This window comes from Centruroides vittatus, unplaced genomic scaffold, assembly GCF_030686945.1.
Source record: "Centruroides vittatus isolate TY-2023 unplaced genomic scaffold, ASM3068694v2 contig_1035, whole genome shotgun sequence".
Lineage (NCBI taxonomy): Eukaryota > Metazoa > Arthropoda > Arachnida > Scorpiones > Buthidae > Centruroides > Centruroides vittatus.
The window spans coordinates 218,613-242,546 of NW_027120673.1; the positions used below are offsets into that span (position 1 = coordinate 218,613).

Genomic DNA, 23,934 nt, shown 5'->3' on the forward strand with positions numbered 1-23,934 from the left:
ACGCCTTCTTGTGACTCGTAATTTTTTTAGTCTGCAAATATGAAATAAATAAATAAAAAGTTAATTACTACATTTATTTTTTTTATCGTTTTCGAAAATTACAAAGAATTGGAAAAATAACTAATTAATAGTTATTTTTCCAATTTAATAATCTATTAAAGATCTCGCGGGCCGGATAGAAACTTTTCGCCAGCCGTAGCTGGCCCGCAGGTTGCCCGCCGTTGATCTAGTCTGCTTATGATTCACATAATCGGGCGAGGGTGGCCGAATATCTAGCAGGGGGCTAACAGCCCACAACCGCTCCGGGATATAAAGTTGCGTACTCTTTACGCGTGTGTCGCTTCTACTAGCTAAACCATGACGTTGGTGCTCTGTAAAGCGCATGCGCCAATGCCTATAATCTGGCTGCTTGGAAGTTGACAGGCAGGCGGCTAACAGCTCAGAACTGGTCCGGGTTATAAAGTTGGACTCCGTTACGCGTGTGTCGCTTCTACCAGCTAAACCGGGTGAGGTTGGTGCTCTGTAAACCGCATGTGCTAATGCCTATATAATCTGGCTGATTAGAAACTGACCCAGTTTCAACATTCCTTCCGCCACCGAATTATTCGAATATACAATAGCAATCTTATCGTTTTTTTTTCACATGTAGTATAGAAATTTGTAAAAGATACATAATGCAGTTATAATAAAATATTCAGTTTAATTAATTCAAAGTACGTTAAAATATGAAAATTTATATTTTATAAAATACAAGGGAAGGTCATTGGAAGGTGGAATCAGCGCTTCCATCGCTTCCAATGATGACACGCCACTGTTACATTATATAATACAATAGAATTTTTGCATTCTTTGATGATAAAATTTTGTTGCTCTAGAATAATTTTTTTTAACAAGACAAACCACTCCCCCCGTCAATTTTGTCCCACTTCACAAATGTTAAAATCTGGTCACTTTACTCATGCCATATACTACAAAGTTCTTCGATGACAAAATTGATGAATTCTCTGCTTCTTTGTATTATTGCTTAATTGCTTTTTTTGGTACTTGGTGTGCTGAAAACTGTAAAAATATCTAAAAGAACATAGGTTACATCTTTCAGCCCTTTTGGGTTTTAATGGTTGTAATTAAACAAATTAGATGGTCTGGTTCACAAGCATAAATTTATATTGCTCATTGGCCTAAGACATCATATCTATAAGGTCAATCTGACATCTTGAGTTCATTTCATTACAAATACACAATATTTTCCTTTCTTTAAATGATGGTAATGCAATAAATTAAATTTTATATACATTTTAATTTATCATTTGGTTTTAGAATCAAAATGTGGTATACTCTTAATACAATGATTCTACCACAAACATTACCTGCATCAATACAGATGAGAACAATGTTGTCAGATTTAGTACATTTTTGTTATTTTAACACCTAAATGTTTTGTTTAGTGTTTAAAATTATCATTTCTTGCTTTGTTTAGCTGAAATGTTAGTTTTTGAGCAAAACTTTCCAATATTTAATACTGAATAATGAATAAAAGCAGTTTTAATCACAAAAACTACCTTACTATGTGCAGTAAACTAGAACTTTGTATTATAAGGATGCTAAGTTGTTATCCCCAGCTTGGCAATCGCTCCTAGACAATCCCCTAAAGGAAGTGGGTTAATTTATTCATTCCCATAAGAACAACATGTGACTTTACAAATTTATAAACTTGTCTTTATAAATCTTATGTTTTATGTGATGTTTATTTTTTATTTTTTACTTTGCACTAAGCTTTTTTTTAACCAGGGCTGTGGAGTCAGAGTCGGGAGGAATTTCTGGCCAGAGGAGTTGGAGTCAGAGTTGGAAAAAATGTGTTGACTCTGACTCCGGAATTTTCAATTTAATTTAGTTTTTTTATTTAAATGAAAGAAGAAATGAAAGAAAATTTTTATTTTACATTTATTAATTTTTAAAAGTCTCTTTGTATTTTGTTATAATTTATTTATTTTAAATACAAAAGGCAGTAATTTAATTTATTAAATATGTAGTTTTCTTTGTAGTATTTGTGTTTAGTAGTTAAATTATTTTTAAATTTATAAAAAGGGAGAATCCCAAAAAGAACATCTAACCATAGACAATATGACATTTATTTGGCTGCCGGATGGCCGAGCAATTAATGTGGTAGCCTGCCACTCTGAGGGATCTGAGATCAATCCGGATGTGTTGAAAATTCCCTAGAAATTTTTTGGGGTGATCTGACCAGATATGACAGCCTCCGTCCCTCACCACCCGGCCACCCCATTGTGGGCCTGACTGAACCCATCTTAGTGCCCATAGGGCAAAAGCATTAAAAAAAATAACATTTAGCACTACAGAATCCTTCAAATACTTAGGGACTGACATAAACAAAAACAATGACATCAAGGAGATATGAACTCGCTTGCTAAAGGGAAACAAAATCTACTTCGAGCTCACAGACATAGTAAAGAGCAGACTCCTTAGTAAAAGGAAGAAGCTAACTGTATATGAGTCGCTGATTAGACCTGTGATTCTGTATGGATGTGAAACATGTCCAATGACAAAGCAGGAGGAACTAAAACCACAGAGATTTGAAAACAAAATACTAAGGAAAATTTTCGAATCTGTGAAAGACTATAATGATAATGGTGTCGTGGTCAATGGAGAACAAACCAGGAACTGCAGACAATCTATGACAAACCCATGATCACACAGATGATTAAGGCCAGCAGATTACAGTGGCTAGGCTATGTCGCAAGGCTTCCTATAATGGCAATAGCTTCACGAGGGCTCCACTATGGGGAGAAAGCGATAAGGCTGTCCCAGAAAAAAGTGGATAGATGGGGTCACTGAAGATCTCCAAAACCTTAAAATTGAAGATTGGCAGAGGCAGGCTGTAGACCAAACAAGATGAAGGATTCTGACTGCAGCTAAGGACCTCCAAGCCCATAATGCCAGATAAAGAAGAATTTAAATTATTTTGACCCAATTAAATTGAATATTTTTGAATCATTCCTTTATTATCTCTGCTCTAAATAAGTACTTCATTTTTCTGAATGAACCTGACTAATTGATCAAAATATATATTTTTCTTTTCTAAACAAGTGGTTGAAGTAGCTAGATCGCACACTTTTTAATTGGACTAACTTTTCTTAAAGAGTGAAATTGAAGTGCAAATTCTGTATAATAAAGATATGTAGATGTAGAATTTTAATAAGAGGAAAAAGGGGAGCAATAAATATTTGTAAACAATTAATTTTTTTATACAAATAAATATTAATATAAGTTAAATATTAAAAATACTAACTATAAAAGTATTTGGGTAAATGCCCGGGGCTTCTTTCTAGTGTCAGATAGGGTACACCCCTATGAATGCCTCTGCCCATAAAATGACTTGGTATTTAATTTTATCAGAGTCAGGGTCACGTTTTTTTCACTGACTCCACAGTTCTGATTTTAACATATAAGTTTATTTCTGTTTATTTACTGTATTTATTTATTTTATTCAAACCATGATGTCACAAGATCTCGATGTTTTAAATTTACAATCTGATTTATTTTATAACTGACATTCTATTTTGTTTAAGAAAGAAGACCATTTAAAATGGCTGAAAATGATAGTTACATTAAAGAATGTGCTAGAAAAAAGAAAGAAAGGTGTTGTGAAAGTTATAAAACCTTATTCTCAAACCAGCATAAAATTTAATGTACCACAGAACAATTAATAGGCCAGCATTGGGTCAATGCTACAACTTTACATTTTATTTTAGAATGTATATGTGTTTCACAATGAATAATACAAAATTTAAACATTAAAACACCATTAAAAATTCAAATGCATTGTTCTGCATAAAATTAATAGATTATGATATAATGTGCATTTTTCTGTTAAAAAATATTTAAAATGTAAGGATTTGTTTGATATCACAAAGAATTTGTAACATCAGTGGGGTTCTTTGAAGGGCATTCCAAATTCAACATTGAATTTGATCTGATGCAAATCTAAGTTAAGATCAAAAACATTTAAAGTTATTTTCTGGAATTTTCAAGGTTTTTGTTGAGTGGTTCTTTACACACACACACACACACACACAAACAAACAAACACACACATATATATATCCAGTTGGTTGAAAAAGTTAATTTTGTACAGGGATGTCTTGGTGTTACAAATTACACTCATTAAAATAATTACAAAAAGCATTCTTTTTAAAAAATTATATTTTATAATTAGCTAAGTTTAGATTTAGTTTTACTTAGTTTGTTTTTGCTTAGGAAGATTCAGGTCCTGACTGATTTTGATGTTTAACAAATGCTGTATAAATAATATGCAATAAAATAACTGAAGTCTTGTACTAGAAGAGACTTATAATATTATGTTTTACTGTTCTATTATTATTTGCCTTTGTATAAATTACTGTATTTGTAGTCCAACTTGACCATTTGTAGTCCAATGAGAAAGGAAATACTTTTTTAAAAACTCTAATTATAACAATAACTCTTCCTAGAACAATATTTTTTCTTGTTCTGCTAAATATTGCTATAAATGGATTTGACTGTATATTCTTTTTAAACTGTATTAATCAGTGTTGTGGAGTCAGAGTTGGTAAAATTCTTTTGACTCCACCAACTCCGACCTTAAATTTTACTATTGTTAAAATGTGAAGTATGAAAACTACTTTTTAATCAGTATCTAAAGAAATTTCTTAGAAAATGGACAATCGATAAATTTAGAAATCAAAAAGATATTTCCCTATAAAGTCCACTTTGCATCAAAGTTTTATACATATTTACATGCAACATGCTTACACTTTCAGAAAATAGCTTTTATTATTTAAATGAATATGTTTGCATCGCCTATGGAACTGTCCCCTCTATATAACACATTTCATGCTTGGTATGTTTTCACTATTATTCAACCAAACATTACAAAATACAGTAGAGACTCGTAAATCGGAACCCCGGTAATCGGAATCGCCGGTAATCGGCACGATTTTCAGTCGGACTGTGTCGTGCTGAATCGAACGTTTTTGATACTAAATTAACTTCTAAAGTATAATTTTCATGTTTTTATATTCTTCAATATATTTATTTTGTTTGTACAAAATGCAGAAATAATTTTTAACGATTATGATAGCCTCGATTATTATTATAAAACTTTTCATTGGGCTTAAAATCAACGAAAATTCAACATGAAGCGACACACAACGAAGAAAAAATTTGAACATTGGACAGGTTAATGTATTTTTTTCGTACATAATCCATAATTGGAACAAATCCCTAATCTGAACAACCCCAGTCCCCAATTGATTCCGATTTTCGGTTCACTACTGTATTATGCAATAGTTGATTGACTTTGCATTTGTAAAAAGATGTCTTAACATTTATGTTTTATGATTTTCTTGATAGCTTGTATGTTATGTGAAAACATAACTAAGTAGTGTATGAACCACTCAGAAAGCAAATGATTTTGTCAATGCATGAGTGTATTGATTGATTGGTTTTAGATAGTCATATGCAACACAATCTGCTATCGAGAGAGTGTTCCTTCTGGGAGGTCTTTTAAGGGAAACTGGCTCATATTCAGTGTTATCAACATGAAGAAAACTCAGAAAATTTCATGAGCCAGCTTGTTGGCCCAAGTGAGAACCTGAGCCAAATACAGTGATACCTCGGTTTTCATCGATAATCCGTCTCAAAATAATTGGCAAAATCCGAAACCAATGAAAACCGAGGCAATTATTTCCATATGAATCAATGTAAATCCAATTAATTCATTCTAGACACTTCAAAATACATACCAAAAACACATTTTATAGAGAATTAATATAGCGTTAAATACTAAAAGCAGTACGAAATTAACATATTAGCATTAGATTAAAGATAAGATAATTAGCATTAAGATGAAAGCAATGGAATTGTTCAGCTAGACATGCGTGGTAATGTCTTGTCTTGTAGAAGCCAGTTGGACATGAGCTTCTAGCCTATACCACTCCATGGTAAAGTGAGATGTAATTTTCATATAATAGTAGTTGTATGCATTTATGATGGTCGTATCGTGGGGAATAATGCCTTCCGGGAAATCCGTTTAAGGATAACTGGCCCCTATTCAGGCGTCACAGACGTGTAGAAAACCCGGAAAACTTCACGTGGCCAGCCCACCCTGGCAAAGCGCGAACCTATGACCAAACTCCCAGTGTTCAGGGGATGGAACCATTGGCCAATGGTGGGCTGTTGTGGGGTAATGTTCACACAATGAGAAATAATGCCACACTGCGCCGGAAAACGCATGGGTCATCCTTTGTTTTTGCAAAATTAGCAGCAAGGTCACTTGAGCACGTCGATGAAATCTGAGGCAATCAACAAAAACCAAGACAAATTTTTCGCAAAAAAAATCAACGAAAACCAAGGTATTAGTACTAGTACTAGTGTTTAGGAATCAAATCCACTTTAGCCACTGGTGCAGTATGGGTGTACAGTGGAGAACAACACACTGTTGGATTGTATACAGAAAATTTTTGCAGTAATCTTGACTGGGATTCCTACCAGATCCTTTTTGGCTGCAGTAAACTGTTCATTCATCTAGCTGGCTTTTAATGTGTGAGAAAAAACAAAGTACAGTACATAATAGCTTGTATAAACATCATAATATACATGTAAAGATGGGACCTGTACTTTACTAATAAAAGATAATAGGATCTCTAGCCTAAGTAACTATGTTTTTGTAATTAAGTGTACAGTGATGTTCTCTGGGTTGAAAAGTTAAGAAAATAGAAATTTTATAAAAATGTTGAAAAATATGTGCTGTTGTGTTTCTGAGATGTCATGCAACATACCATGAGTTAAAAATCTAAAATGAATTTAGGTTAAAAATTCATGTGCATAAAATACATTGTAAATACAGATGGAGATGAAAAACATAACAATAGTTTCTGAAGTTTATGCTGTACTCAAGCACAAAATCAAGAAGAGTAAGTTTCTTCTTTTTCCACATACCAAAGAAATCTCTCACAATAATGATCATTGCAGTCATATGGCCTTATCTTAATCTGAAAAATAGCAGAAGAAACATGAAAGAACTAATAGATGTTTAAATCTAAATTTGTTGTAAAATTTAATGTACAGTACATATTCAAGATTACTTATTAAAGTTTATTATGATTCATAAAGAAACTGCTTTAAAATAAACAACTCATCGTAGACTGCATATCTTATTAAAACACTACACTCATGACACCTTATAAATTTGCAGCCGTGTTTATTCGGTACAAACGAACGTTTTCGGTCGTGTTTAACGACCTTCTTCAGGAAATATCCAAAAAAATTCGAACACAACGAAAATCTGCAAAAACGAACAAACTTCGGAACGTTTTTAAAAATATTCTAAAGAGAATTGCGTGCGCCATCTCTACATCGATGCGTATTAAATAACACATTACATGAGAATAAAATAAAAATAAATAACAGACAATAAAAAGTAATATGCTCCTTGGAGACATTAAAAATAAAATACAAACATAAACTATGGTGCAAGCCGAACGGCGCACAGAACATAGGGAAGGAGAGGAGCTGTGCAGAGACAAAAAACTACGGTTTCTGTCCTTGTGTAGGCTTCCGCATATCCGCTTTTCTGAGGTTTACATGTCGCCTGAGCGCCAGGCTGCAGATATTTTACTAGCCTCTCTGAAGTTGATAGATTGTCCTTTTTGGCTTGCTTTGCAGATATGCCAAGCTTCTGTATAACGGAGGTGCTTTACGTTGCGAACTGTTTGTACTAATCTTGCTTGGGCCCATTCAGCTTGGACTTCTTGGGGATCTGCCAGGACGTAAGTCGCCAACGCTGTGCATGGTTGTTCGCTTCTTATATTTCTCTGATGTTCCGCCAGCCTTTCCTTGAGTGATCTTCTGGTGGCTCCGATGTAAAATAGCTTATTTTGCCTCCGTGTGTCCGTAATAGGGATCCTGTAAACCCCCGGAAGGGAGTTAGTGTCCATGGCGTCTTTATCCGCTCTTAGCAGCTGGTATATAGTGGGATTCCGTTTATATATTATTCTTTTGTTTGTGGCAGTTCCTATACGTCTATAGATGCTGCCCAGTTCCGCTCTGTATTCCATCAATGTAAACTCCTCTGTATTTAGGAGGTTTCGCTCCTTATTGCGTGTCGTAATCTCGCTAGTGACAGCTTTAGGACTGATCCCGTTCTTCTGAGCTAGCTTAATGATGTAGTTCATCTCTTCGTTTTTGTCTTGGGTACTACTACAGTGTGTGTGTGCTCGTGCCGCGAGCGCTCGGAATGCTGCGAGTTTGTACGTCGGCGGGTCGTGCGAGTTCCATGGGATAAAGATTGGGTTGTAAGTAGGCTTTCTGTATACCTTAGTACGGAAAGCTCCTTGGCTGTCGAGCTGTATAGATAAATCTAGAAAGTGTATAAGCTTATCATTTTCTTGCTCGAGTTCGATCTCGAGGCCGAATTTGTTATCGTTGATGTCCGTTATGAATTGGTGTAAGTTGGGTTTGACATTCCAGAAAACAACCACATCATCAACGTACCTTGCATATGTTAGGATTTGCGTTGCATATTTTGGCAGGAGTGCATTCTCCAGAGTTCTTAGGACCATCTCGCATAAAGTACCTGCCAGGGGGCTACCCATGGCTACACCCTTCTGTTGCGTGTAAGCGATGCCATTAAAGCTAAAGATGGATGAGAATGTGGTTAGGTGCGCCATCTCTAGTATTTGTTTTCTCTTCTTTTCTGGGGACTTGATCACGGTTAACAGGAAATCCCTTAGATGACAGAAGCATGGTTCCAGCTTGACAGAGGGATACAGAGCCTTGAAGTCTAATACGGTCATATATTTAATTTCTTGCGGGTTCATGTTAGCCATTTTCTGTAGAAGGTCTAGGGGTTGTTTTATGCTGTAAGGGCTCTGGGGTAAATATTTATTAACGAAGCCGTTAACCAACCTTTCTAGTAAGATTGTGGGTGCGCATCCTTTATCTACCACCGGCCTTAATGCCTTATCTTTTTTATGAGTTTTGGCGAACCCAAATAGCCTAGGTATCGAGGGAGAGTGGACTACGACTTTTGTCAGACCCAGTTCTTTAGCCAGCGGTGTGATGGCAAATTTTTTAATCCTTGCTTGTAGTTTCTCTATTGCACTTGGATGCGCTGTAATACACTGCGTGTCTTTTATGTATTTTAGCATGAGGTTGTCATAAGTACTTCTATTCATGACCACTAAGTCCTTTGACTTATCTGCCCTTGTGAGCACAATATTATTAGCTTTCAGCCATTCTTTAGTTTTCCTGATATAGTACCAGATGGGGTCGCTGTCTTTTTTACTATTTGCATGCTTGATTTTGAACGCGACTTCCCATCTAAACGTTTCTTTCTTGATCTCGCTGAGTCCCTCTATTGCCTGCTCGATTTCCGGCATGATTTTTCCGAGTGTGAGTTTAGGTTTCGGGGCGTATTTAGGGCCATATTTACATGCTTCTTTCACGTATGTGGGAAGTGTGATATTATCCCAGCATATAATAGTATGGTTTATCTGCGTTCTAGAACGAGTATCCTGGTGCTTTCTTATCCATTTCATTTTTTTTCCCCATACCTCGTCTTTAGTCTGTCTTTCACTTGCGTAGCTAGGTGTACAACACGGGCGTTAACTTCCGTTAAGACATGTGGACCTTGCTCATACAGTTCGTTTTCAAGTTCAATGAGCGCTTTAATTAAGTAAAATGTTCGACGCCGTGTGGAGCTTACCCGTGATGCGCCCGTGCCCATCACGCCCATGATGGCCTACGTGCCATCACGGACGCCGTGATGGCTTTTCGTAGGCATACTGCTCTTAGTTTAGGGATTAGAGAGGCACATCCATGGGGTAGACGTAATCTCCAAATCGACATCGGAAAGACATTGTATTTTCTACAATCTGTCAAGAACTCAAGCTTTGCATCGTTTCTGCAAATCTTCAATACTAAGGATCGGTACTTTTTGGCCGGCGTTGCCCAAATTATAACTCTTCAATCTTATACAAACGAAAACGTTCGTTTGTACCGAATAAACACGGCTGCAAATTTATAAAGGTGTCATGAGTGTAGTGTTTTTAAATAAACAATTTTCAGTCATTAAATTATCACTGAAAACATTAGTTTTTTCCAGTTTAATAAACCTCTTCTGGCTGCTGCACAAGATTATTTGTAGATAATTGGATAAAATTTACTGTGTTTTAGTTATTAAAAAGGTTGTGGCCAAAGTTTTCATCTTCTCTAAAACATGAACATTGAAACGTTGAATGCTGCCATGTTTTAGAGATGAAAACTTCATCTGCAATCTCTCTTTTATCTTGTTTCACTTTGTTGTGTGAGCATATTAACTATAGTTTATATATGTTGCATAGCCCAAATCATGTATATTATATCTTCAAAACAATAAACTAGCTAGTTACGATATTATTTAACTAAACTATTTCCTAAAACCCATCATCATGCAAGTACTAAAAGTCAAGATTTTAAATCCCAATATCTCCTGAAAAACTCATTTTAAAGCTGAAGCACCATTTCTTTGGTTTCATCATTTGTCTAGAAAGGGTATTTGTGTTCTTGTAAAACATGACACCTTCAAGAATTAGTAATGAATAATGTGTCCATATTCATAATACTTGAAGAAGTGTGATGGGGCTACACTCATACAGCAAACAAGATTTTATATTTTTTTAACACAGTATTTTAAGAAAGAGTGATTTCTCATTCCTAACCAGAAAAATTGAAGTTTAGTTACACCTGGCCAGCAACATGACCAGATATAATCCTTGTGATTATTTTTGTGGGACTTCTAAAAGATGAAGTATTTTTGATGCTACATAATAACCTTGAAAAAGAATTGAGAGTCCACATAATTCAAGTTTTGCAGACTATTACACCAGAAATTTCTACATGCATTTTGCAAATTTGTGTTTTGCAAAGGCAGGCAAATTGAACACTTCATTTGGCAACATCCAAAATAATAAAAAAGTGTATAGATTAAATCCTAATAAACAGTTTCAATCTACAAAAATCTGATATTGTTTAGCTTGATTTTTTTCAGGAGATATTGTGAATTAAAATTTTGACTTTTAGCTGGGCATCCTGTATAAGCAAAATAAATATTTATAGATGTGATTCCATTTCTAACATTTTTGTGTCAAGCTTTTTACTTCAATGTATGTTCAGGTATCTATCTTTGATAGATTCTAATAGAAATTAGTAACTGAGGTTTGTATGACACAGTTTTCCATTCACATCCAATAAGCTCTGCCTTAGGCAGGATACTTTGTGAGAAATATTTGATAGTAATGCTGAAAAAACTAATTTTCTGGCTTTCACAAGTTTCCATATTAGAGAGGTTCTGCCTCTTGCACCTTTTACTGTATATATAAATTTAAATGCTATTGATAAAATATAAATGTAGAATAACTAATATATTTTGGTATAAGTTGATACTAAAATGTTTAATTGTGTTATGATGATAAAACTATTAAGTATTCTTCAACAATAAAAATCTTTTAAAATTATGAAGATATAATAATGAATTCTTTCTTCTATTTTTGTTCTATTAGCTAATGACAATAATGTAAATATTATCAAAAGTACAAATATACAGTAGAGCATCAATTATCCGAACACTGATCAACCGAAACATCGGTTAACCGAAAGCATTTTAGTCGGACTGTGTCTAGACGTGTGTTGTGCTGAATTGAATGTTTTTGAAACTCGATTAACTTCTAAAGTATAATTTTTTGTTTTTACATTTTTCAATATATTTATTTTGTTTGTACAAAATAAAGAAATAATTTTCAATGATACAATAGCCATGATTATTATTATAAAAAATTTTCAAACATGGATGATATATTAATATGTATTTTTTCGTACATAATCAGTTTATCTGAAAAATCGAATTTTTCCGAACAACCCCAGTCCCCAATTGATTCAGATAATCGATGCTCTACTGTAATTACAACTTCTTGTCACTTGAGTGTATTCAATACTTTCATCATTATAGGTCAGGTAACCATTTTAATTAACATAATGTAAATGTACATGTACCCTAGTTTTAAAAAATTACAAATATAATTTTTAAAATTTTTCTTTATTCTGTATTTGGCCTCATAAAGAACATATACTCATCATTCACACTGCCATTCCTCTTGAAACATGCTTTCCAGATATACTAAATCATTCACTTATTCCAAACATTTTTATTCAGCTGAATTGCATATTCTATTTTTTCTCCCTTATGCTCAAACACCTTTATCTTACTGATATTCACATTCAACTTAAACTCTTCACACACTTCAATCATCTTTCACACAAGGATCTGCACTTCTTCCTCACTCTCCACTAATAGCAATGTATTGTCTATATGCAGAATTTGTATTCCCAATTCTTACACAATTTTCAGGTACTGAAGCTCTTCTCATACATGTATCCATATAAACATGAAGCAGTCATGAATGCATCATAATTTCTGTTACAATCTCCTCAATACTGAACCACTCAGACTTTTTGTGGTCTATCTGCACACATGTTCTATTTTTATACATTGCTTTCATGCACTCAGGTAGCTTTTCACCTACACCATATTCACTCAACCATATGCTTTCTCTACAAACACTTTTGACATTTCAAAATGTCATCTTTGGGTTGAGCTTATATAACATTTGAATTACAATTTTTTTTATAAATTGTAATTCAAATGTTTATATGCAGCTTCCAACCTGAAGACGACATTTTGAATGTCAAAAGTATTTTGTTATAATTAAAAACTTTTCAAACTAAACAACCTTAATGCCAAAGAGATGGTTTATTCTTAATCTAATGTATAACATAATTACACTTTGCGTGTTGTGGCATTACCAACGGTTGAATTTATACTATATAAATTGAGTTCACAAGCACTTTCAATTAGCATAAAGCTAGCCAATCTGTCTTTGCGGTGAATGTTGAATACAACAGTTTTCAAAATTTTTGAGCTGTTTGAACAACTTATGAAATTATATGAAGCACGTGGATGGCAATACCAATATAAATTTTCATTATTGTAATTACGTTATACAATTAAGTGTTGGCGTAAAGTGTACATTACTTTTCTTAATCTAAGTTTGATGTCATTAGACAGCACATTTTCATGTTTCCTGTAAATCTACAGATGCAATGAGCAGTGTTTTTTGCATATCTAAGCATGTCTTCATGAGCATCTCTTAAAATAAGAAAAAAGGACTATGACAATTTTTATTTTTTTGCTTTTTATTTAACCCACATTCCACATCCATCCATACTTTTTTGTCATTTCTGAATCCATCATACCAATACTTGTAAATACTTTTTTTGGAACACTTATCAGACATTTACAACAAAAATTCTTGCACCCATTCCTATCACTCTTGTAGATGGGCACAATTATAGCTCTATTCTAGTTTTCTGAACAACATTTTCCCAACATAACTTTTGAGAGTTATGTTGGATGTTAATGGATCATCTAGACAAGTCCTTCTTAAACTTTTTCCTTTTTTTCCATGAAAACACTTTACACAACCCCAGTATATACATACATGGGTACATAAAATAAATATAAGAGGGAAAGTCAAACATTATCCACACTTTATTTTTTTCAATTTATTTGCTTGTATGGGTTGTACAAGTACATCGTTTTTCTACATAGTCTTCTTTTTTTTCAATGTACTTGGTCCAACAATCCACAAGCTTGCATATTCTCTCCAAGAAGGTTTTCGGTTGGTCGCCCAATTATTTATGCATTGCTTCCTGCACTTCTTTGTTCATAGATAATTGACTACCTCTTAAAGCATCTTTGAGTAGTCCAAAGAGATGATAGTCGAAAGGGGCGAGATCTGAGCTTGAAACCCAAATGGGTAATGGTTTCAACAGTCTGGCCACCATGTGTTTGTTGTGCATTGTCATGCAACAAAACACTTTCTTCAACAATAGCCCTTGGTATTTGGTTCAAATTATTGGCTTTAGTTTGCTGGCCTGCAAATCACTGTATCTTGCAATGCTGATGATATATCCCTTTTTTAGGTAGTCTTCTGGTATAGGCCCTTGTGAGTCCCAAAAAACGGTTAGCATCACCTTTTCTGTGAAGGGTGAATCTTGAATTTCTTCTTCATTGATGATCTTCTGTGTTTTCACTCAATACTTTGCTTTTTGGATTCTGACTCATAGTGATGGACCCACATTTCATCTCCTGTGACTGTTCTGCTCAAAAATGCTTCACCTTCATTGTTTTAGTGGTTGAGTAAGTGTTGGAAGATCTCAACACATTTGTGCTTACGTTCTGTGGTAAACTCTCTTAGTATCCATCATACACAGATTTTATGGAAGCCAAGCTTGTGATGGATGATTTGATAGGAAGAACCATGACTAATCTGCAGAGAACATGTTACATTGTTGATGGCAACTTGCTGGTTTGTCAGCCATTTCTCAAGCTTGCTGACTCTTCTCATCAGTGGTAGAGGTCGACAGGTCCTTCTCCCACTTTGTGCATCACACACTTTTAAACTTCTCGATCCACTTCATACACATTTCTAAGAGGTAGAGCACTGTTTTTGTATTGTGATGTAAGCCTCAGATGAATTTCAGCCCCTGCCACATCATCTGACTGGAGAAATTTGATGCACTGCTCTTTGTACCTCCTGATAATAAATAAATAAATTTAACAAACAATTTTTATTATAATTTTACCATTCATTTCCATTTATCATGAGAAAAGCAAATTTGCATCCTAATTAGATCGATATGCTCATTTATTTTTGTACAAAGAGTTAAATCTTGGCTAAATATTTGGTACTGCAGGACACAGGACATCTTCAACATTTTTCAGAGTTAATTGATATTTTGATTTTACAATCATCGATGATGAAAACAAAAAAGGATATAAAATGTAGCAAGAAGCATAATGAATAGATTGTATAATACTGAGAATTTAAATAAAATTGTTTTGCCCATTACAACACATAATGATAAGAGTAAAGATTTTAAGTATGAATTTTGTCTCAGTAATTGTAAGAATTGCTTTTACAAAGTTGTCACCAATCAAAACAACTTAGAGTGGTTTCAGTTCTTTATCTCAAGAAATAAATATTTATTAAGTTTTAGGTAAATATATTCAAAAATGCTCTATTTTGCATAAAGTCAACATTGACACAAAATGAAAGGGACTTCTCCATTTTGGAATTTTTCTGTCAAAACAAAGGACCCATTTGTCAAATAAATCAATAAACTGTTTGCATGTATTGAAAAGTTATTTTAGTAAATAGTTTTAGAAAATATAGAAACAAATAAAATTAATTTTTAATATATTTAGAAAATTAAGTAAAGGTAAATATGAGACCATCTTATATCTTCTAGTCCTACTTTGTATGGTTTTTTCTGCATCATTTTTTTCTAATTAATCCAAATCTTTTATAAACAATTGTTTGTTTTTTTTAAATTTTAATATTCTCAAGAATTTAAAAAAGTGAGTTTAAATTTTTGAGAAAGAATTTTTTACTGATTCATGAGCTCCCAATTTTGGAGAATCCAAAAAGTTTGGGAAAACACAATATTTAATCACAATATGCAATTCAAGGATGAAGATTTTATACTTACATGCTGAAGAATGACAAGAAAATTTTATTAAAATTTTTATTTTTCATAATTAAATTCTTATATAATACTTATTATATTAAATTCTTCTGTAAGAGTACAAAACTTTCCTGATGTTAACTCACATGATGGCATGTGGAATGCAAAGTTTGAAAAAAGATGGTAGTAGAATGAGACTGAATAAGGGAGTAGATTTAATTGAAACAGTAGTAACAGATCATGAGAAGAGATATACAAATTATTTCTTTGTTATGTGCTTGTAATGTAATTTTTAATTTTAAATTAAAATGGCTTTTGTAACCAGTATTGGAGAATCTGACAGAGGAGCCTTTTGGACTGAACTGACATTCTTCAGAAATATCAACAGAGAATACATCCATCCTTCAGAAATACCATATTTACTTGCATATAAGAAAAGGTTTTTATTCATTTATCACAGCTTCAAATTCCTAGGTCATCCTATACACGTGAGTGAAAGATTCTTTGCGTTTTTGTAAATAATTTTGTGAACCGTGTATTCACATTTTTTACCGGATGCTTACCCTCTTGTATTTAAAAACATAAGCATTTCATCTGGGTTGTTTGAATTGTTCTTGTATATTGTTGGGAGTAAAGATGAATAGCAATAGGAAAAGCAAAGCTTTTGAATTGAATTCCAGATTGAAATTCCAAAATCACACGGGAGCCCGATATTAGTTTTAATCCATTCCCACATGAAAACAGATGATTATTCGGAAATCAGAAGTCAGAGAAACTTATAAGTATAATCAACAGAGTGGATTCGACTGTTAAGAATTGGCAAAAGAAAGGTTTCCAATTGTCCAGCTTTATGTGAACAAATTATGTCAATTTTACAAGATTTTTCCTTAAAGTTTAAAATGCCAGTAATTTTTGTGCGGACAATGTGTGCATTTACGTGCATTTGACATTTTACTTGTGATTAAACGAAAATAAAATTAGAATTGTATTAATAAATCTAATTTTCTTTATTTTGATCTTTAAAGTCACACCTCGTCCTATATGCGAGGTCGTCTTATATGCAAGTAAATATGGTGATTGCTGAAGTTTTCATAACCCCTAATTCTGTTACATGATCCCATGTGGGGTTGTGACTGATAGTTTAAGCCCTGATCTAGACAATCTCTCTACACTTTAATATCTCCCACATACACCTACTGACTTGGCATTTTTCAGTTTTTCAAAAGCATTCATAACCTCACTAGCAAGAATATCTCTACCATTCTCAATCATGTTCCATACTTTATCTGCTTATACATTTATCTGTGCACTGCTCTTTGTCAGAAATGCTTTGAACGTTCTCAAATTATGTCATCTATCACTTACCTCATGCTCATCTCATAATAGTTTACCATTTGCATCTCTGACACAAGGTATATCTTTGTTTTTTCTACATGCATATGCCTCATTTTTCCAGAATAGTTTCATACTCTCCTCAAATACTCTGTATAATCTTTGGATCCACTGTTTATCTACACTTAATCTTTCTGACATCTCATATTTCATTGACATAAAAGTGGACTGTCCATGCTTAATGATAGTCTATTAACTATTGAAAACATTAGCATTATTTAAACTTCAATCATTGTTAAAAGTGCTTTGATTAACTGAGCTTGCTTTCTGTTTAGTTGCAATAATAACAGTCATTAAAGTCAGTGATATTTTGTTTAAACTTCTTTGAATTATTTTTGAAGAAAATCTACAGAATTTCAAACCTTTTTAGTGATTATATTATTTCCAAGCATTTTGAAATTAACTGAATAAATTGAGAATTTAATGTTTAATAAAAACACTTTTCTATTAGAAAAACTTTAACTGAAATTAGAATATTTTAATAATTAATTTAAAGTCTAGTTTATGAAATATAATTATAATTTTAAAATATTTGATATAAAATGTACCTTGTTCTTATTATATTTTATTATAATTTTTGTCGGATTTTCTCATTGTTATTGTTTAATTTGGTTATTAAATGAAGCATACATAAGTTTATTACATTGAGTAATAATGATAAATGAATTAGTTAAATATTTTATTCTTAAATTTGTAAATAATTTATGTAATTTAAAAAAGAAAAATAGAATCTTTATGTAAAAATGAAATTAGTGTTATGGGTGGCACTAATCAGTATTAAAATTGATTTTATATTTATTAAATAGTAATAAATTATTTTATTAATCTTGATATTTATTTTTTAATAGATGCCTAAATGTATCAGTGATTCCTGAAATGTATCAGTAATCTGAAACTTATGAAGATATTTGAAGCTTACTTTTATTTTATTACATCTAATTTAAAATGTGTATATATATATATTCTTGCTAAGATGATATTTTCAAATGGATCTATTGAACGTGACTACACTGAATTTGAATTTCTGTTGAAGAAAATTTGCTCCAATCTAGCGTTTCTGAAAATGTAAATGTGTATTAATTATTGTACATATTTTATTATAATTAGGGGATAATACAATTAACAATAATCTTGTATCAATCATTTTGATATGTATTTTTTTTTAAATTTATGTAATATAGAATTAAAATTTTTAATAACTTTCAAAAAATATAATAATCATGACACATTTACTTTTTAGGTTACCATCGAGAAACTCGTTACTCCTGTCATTTTTGTGGAAAATGCTTTCGAAAAATGCAAAATTTAAAGCAGCATTACATTGTACATTCTTCCAGAGATCATGTATGCCCATTATGTTCCAAAGCATATAAATCACGAGCTGTATTAAATTTACATCTCCAGGTTCATGCACCTGATAGCTTCCAGTGTGATTATTGTGACAAAACATTTAGGTGGAGATGGAGTTGGAAGATGCATATAAAAAAGATGCATTCTTAAGTTAGTCTAACTTTATGATTGGTTTGTAGATTCATATGTTGTATATTGAGCAATATTGATTTATATGTTCATTGCTATTATTTACATTATAAAGTATTTTTATTAGAATTGATTATATTAAAATTCAATATTTTAAAATAATTTTGGCTTTTTACAGGCTATTTTAAGAAAGGATATCATATATGTCATCTTTGTGGTAAACATTTCAAGAAGTTGCAATATTTAAAGCAGCATTATGTTGTTCATTCTGCCAGGCAACATGTGTGTCCATTGTGTTCTAAGGCATACAAGTCTCGAGCTGTATTAAATGTACATTTACAAGCACATGCTCCTGATAATTTTCAATGTTGTTATTGTAAGAAAACTTTTCGGTGGAGGTGGAGTTGGAAGATGCATGTGAAAAGATGTTCTAAAGAAATAATTTCTACAAATTTAAATTAAGATAAGAATCTCTTACATTTTTTTGACATTTTCCTTTTTTTCATAGTTGTAACATGAAAAAAATTACAGAATTTTATTGAAAACATGATTTTAAATTAGAACAATATTAGAAAGAACACACATATATCATCTGCTAATAGACACAAGTTTTTCATCTGGAGACTTCATATTCTTTTCAAAGAAAAATGTTCAACTTTGTACAGTGAACTGCAAGATTTTGCCCTGTTCCAATTGTGGTAATGTGTTTTTGAGCTTTTATTCTAACAAAGTATGCATTATTTGCAGCATATAGCAATTTTTACAAATTCATTAAAAGATTATAATAACAGAATTTAAACTTCTTAGTTTTATAATTTAAAATTAATTTATTAACTTTATAACTATATAATGAAATATTAAATTTTAGTTTATTCTTATTTTTTAGGTTATGATAAGAAATCACACTACGCATGTCAGATTTGTGGTAAACGTTTTCAGAAATGGAAGTATTTAAAACAACATTTCATTGTTCATTCAGGAAGAAATTACATCTGTTCAATATGTTCAAAAGCATACAAGTCTCGTGCTGTTTTAAATCAACATCTTCGAATGCACGCCCCTGATAATTTTTGTTGTGCACATTGTGGTGAAACTTTTAGGTGGCGTTGCAGTTGGAGAATTCATATGAGAAAAATGCATCAATAAAACAGAAATTTAATAGAAAATGCCAAAGTACCAATTTAGTGAAAGTATTTGTGATTTGCTAAAAATTTGTATATCAGAAAATTTGCTATATTATCATTACAGCTGAGAGACATTTTAGTATTTTTGGATTATTAGTCATGTAAAAAAAAAACTAATATATAACTTTTTGTGAATTTGTGAATGTGTGATGATTTTACTGGAAATGTAATTATTTAATTTAAATTTTTATTAATTCATCATTTTGTATTTCATCTCATTATATAAATATTGTATGAAATTCATAAATTCATCAAACATATAATTTAATGACTGTATAATTTATACAATATTATTTAATATAGTATTGAAAATTAATAAAAAATACTTTTTATATAAGTTTCAATTTTAATAAATAATTGATTAATTACTATTAGAATTTCACTTAAATTTTTATTTGAAAATGATTATTTTAAACAAATATATATTTTAAAAGATTATTCAAATATTTTAAGAATTAAATAATATATTACTGACTAAATGTATTTTATGATTTAATGCAAATCTTCAATTAATAAAAATTACAAGAAAAAAACCATAGCAGGTAAGTTTTAATTATATTCAGTATATTTCTTTATAAAAAAACAAAAGTATTAAAATTTTTAACTTATTATACTCTTATTATTTGAATTTTACTTGAAAAATATAAATAATTTAAATAAATATAGATATAATAATTATAAAATAATAAAATTTAAAATATTTTAACAATTCATGATTTATTTATTTATAATTTTCAGTTTTCTACATTAGAAGTAACTGCTGAAATAGATTTATAAACGAGATTTGAAGCTGACTATGAAAAGTTTTCAGTATGTAATTTAACATAGCCCGAGAATTCAAAAAGTTCATTCCATTTGTAATGTTAAAAATTGCTATATTTGTTAGTGTTTTTTTACTAGCTATATTATTTATTTGTAAAGTTACTTCTTATAGGCCTATTAATTAATTGCAGTGTCATTGAATTTATTAATATTTTATAAGTAAATATTTTGATTTTCAATTGAACATATTTTTACTTTTTTTAAATAGAGAAATCAATACTTTTTTCTGTCTGTGAAAAGCTAAAAGAATTGCTTGTATATTACGGAAAGTGTTAATATTTTGAAATTAAATAAATGATGACAACTTCTGAAGCAAAATATTGAGTTTATTCTTATCATTATCAATAAAATCTTTGTTCATCATTTAAATTAGTATGTTTTTTAATTATTAAAGTATACAATTTACAGTAATTAGCAAAAAATACTCAAAGTGATATATCTACAATAAAAATATTTTATAACATAGAATGTAAAATATTAATTTTAGTGTTGAGAAAATATAAAATTTATTATTTCTTATTAATAGTATTTTGTGTTGTTTATTAACTTAATATTTATATATTTAGCTTTTAAATCAGTTATTTTAATGTTATTAATAATGACTTATAAATAATCGTCATATTTTATAATTTGAAAAATGTTGCACTTTTGAGAGATTTATCTCTCAAAAGTGCTTCTATCCTTGGAATGCTAATTAAGTAGAAATTTTAAGTTGTTAAAACACTTCTGAGAAACTCAAGTGTTTTGCAACTTTTTATTAATTGGCATTCCAAGGATAAAACACTCAGTTTTAAAAATATTAAAAAACTCTATTTAATCTTTTTGACTCTGCAAAGGCTCAAATGAATAAGTTCAATACGATTCCAGCAAAAAGTTTTTTACCTCTAATGTTTCTGATTATATTGAGTGATCTTCTTTGAGCTATAATCATATGCCTACAAATATAGTAGTATAAATACATGAAAAGAACATATAATGAATAAGTAAAAAACATATTCAAAAATACAAACTTATTGAACAAAAATGTAAGTTAAAAAGACATTTTACAAAATTTAAAGTGTCAAATTACAACACTTGAACAACAAAGTAAAACTAAAATACAAATTATGAATTAAAAGTGAAATAACAAAATGTTAGCAGTAAAGAACTTTTGCTAGAATTATAAGGAGTTGAAAGTTATTATTTGAACTTTTATTCAATTTTTTCATTGATTATGTTTTCTTCCAAAGGCTGTAATTCTTAATATTTCAAAATCTGGATATAATTACATATATTAAATCCAAAAAGTATAAAATCTAGTAAAAAAGTATCTAAATTATTTTAAAATCTGCTTTCTGTTCAATTTATTATGTTCCATTCTGGAATCTGAAGATGGTTATTAAATGTGGTTGAAAACATTCCTTCCCATTAAAAAACATTCTTTTTTTACTGAATTTTATGGTTTTTGGAGTTAATATCTTAATATTTCTTCAATTCATATGCATTTTCTTGAATAGCATACTTTTTATATTTTTATATGTGTACTGTACTTCATCATTAAGTGAGAGAATATAAACAAATTTTTCTGTTGTTTTTTGATTATCCTCATCCAATTTCTACATTTATTATTTATTTCTTTGGATACTGCACTTATATTAAATAACACCATGAAAATGTTAAAATTTCAGTAATAATTTTAATCTAACATTTTCAGTTATATAACGAACTCTGAGAACTTATATTCGGTGTGATTGAAAAAAAACAAAAGAAAAGGCATGTACAGTATCCCCATTAGAGACAACAGATTTGATAGGGACCTCATTTACATCGGATCGACCAAACACTCCATGGGGGTCAGATTACATGAGCACATAACAGACATACATCATAAGAGAAACACCACCACCCTCACCACTTACACCTCTGACCCTAACATCGCAGTGGCCTTTAACCAGGCGAAGCTAGTCTGCACTACGTCACACACAGAACACCTAAAATGGCTAGAGACCATTCACATATATACACTGAAGAGCAATTGAATTAGGGATACCTGTCTAGTAGCGTGTAGCACCATCTTTCGCCTTGATGATGGCTGTGGTTCATCTTGGCATGGACTCCACAAGACAGTGGAAGCGATGGGAAGCCATCCGTATCCACGAGTCCTGAAAAATCTCCCACAAATCACAAAGATTAGATGGAAGGTGGTCGGAGCCTCAAACTTCTCTCTCAATTGCATCCCAGATGTGCTCAATTGGATTGAGGTCAGGTGACTGTGATGGCCAGGAAAGCACGTGCAGGTCTGTGGAATGTTCATCTATACATTCCGATACAATTCAGGAGTGATGGCACAGTGCATTGTCTTGTTGAAAGACAATCTCTGTAGTGGGCTGTCGAGAATCAACAAATGGAGCAGATGGTCATCAAGGATATCCCGGTAATGTTCACCTGTCAGCAACACTGTCACACGTACCAGGGGTCCCATTTCAGTCCATGTGAACAGTCAGTCCCCACACAAGAATGCCACCTCCACCAGCTTGAAGAGTCCCCTGCTGGCAGGAAGGATCCATCACTTCATGTGGTTTACGGCGTACACGTACTCTGCCATCAGCATGTACCAAAGTGAATCTTGACTCATCACTCCAGGCAACATTTTTCCACATCTTGACGGTCCATTGGCAATGTTCCTGTGCCTATGCTAATTGTTGTGCCCTGTTTTGAGCAGTCACTAGGACCTGTACCCACTGAGAGGAGATGGTTTTGTATGGTATGGCAGCTTACACCTTGCTGTGCACCAACGTTAAATCAACAGGTGATCTGTTGCACTGCGGCTCATCTATCCGCTGTTACAATGCAGGTCAGCCGCCAATGACCTCGCTAATCCACATGCTGTTGTCTGCGGTAGTTGACCCTGGTAGCGATGGTTTTACCAGAATCGACGTACTCATGGTACACCTTCAAAACAGTGGCGCGTGAAAATCACAGTGTTTCTGCTAATTCCGAAAAACACGTGCATCAATTATAAAGATGAGTTAGTTTTGTCTGAAGCTTGGCTGGTGTTGATGGACTCCAAACTTTAAGTGTTAAGATCTGTTAGCCCTTACAAATACTCATGTGTGACTCATGTTACAGATTTGAATGTTTCTCAAATTTCGTTTACCAATTGCTCCAGCCCATCAGAAATTCCATTTTACACTTGAGGAAGAACTCACAGCAGTTCGAAAACGTTTGTAGTGAACTTTTCCTTTGTTTTTTTTATCACACAGGATATAGGTTCTCGGAGTTCATTATTTAACACAACCCAGTGTTTTGTGTTGTTGTTATTATTAGTTATTTTTGTCAATCTTCTTCATTAAAATATAATTTGAATGTTGATTTCATTCAAATAGAACAGAAACTTAAACAAATTCTAGAATAGATGTTTAAATATTAACATTCTAGAACAAATATTTAAATGAGAA

At 31.9% G+C, this 23,934-nt stretch overlaps 2 protein-coding genes across 2 annotated transcripts; one reads left to right on the plus strand and one right to left on the minus strand.

The window, feature by feature from the left end:
• Nucleotides 1–7,636: 7,636 nt before the first annotated feature.
• On the minus strand, nucleotides 7,637–9,436 carry LOC136969013 (uncharacterized). Its single transcript, XM_067263090.1, has one exon. The coding sequence runs from the start codon at nucleotides 9,434–9,436 to the stop codon at nucleotides 7,637–7,639; it is 1,800 nt and encodes a 599-aa protein (XP_067119191.1).
• Nucleotides 9,437–10,313: 877 nt separating this feature from the next.
• On the plus strand, nucleotides 10,314–18,512 carry LOC136969024 (gastrula zinc finger protein XlCGF32.1-like). Its single transcript, XM_067263098.1, has 2 exons — nucleotides 10,314–10,362; nucleotides 18,253–18,512. The coding sequence occupies exons 1-2, from the start codon at nucleotides 10,314–10,316 to the stop codon at nucleotides 18,510–18,512; spliced, it is 309 nt and encodes a 102-aa protein (XP_067119199.1).
• The last annotated feature ends 5,422 nt before the right edge of the window (nucleotides 18,513–23,934 follow it).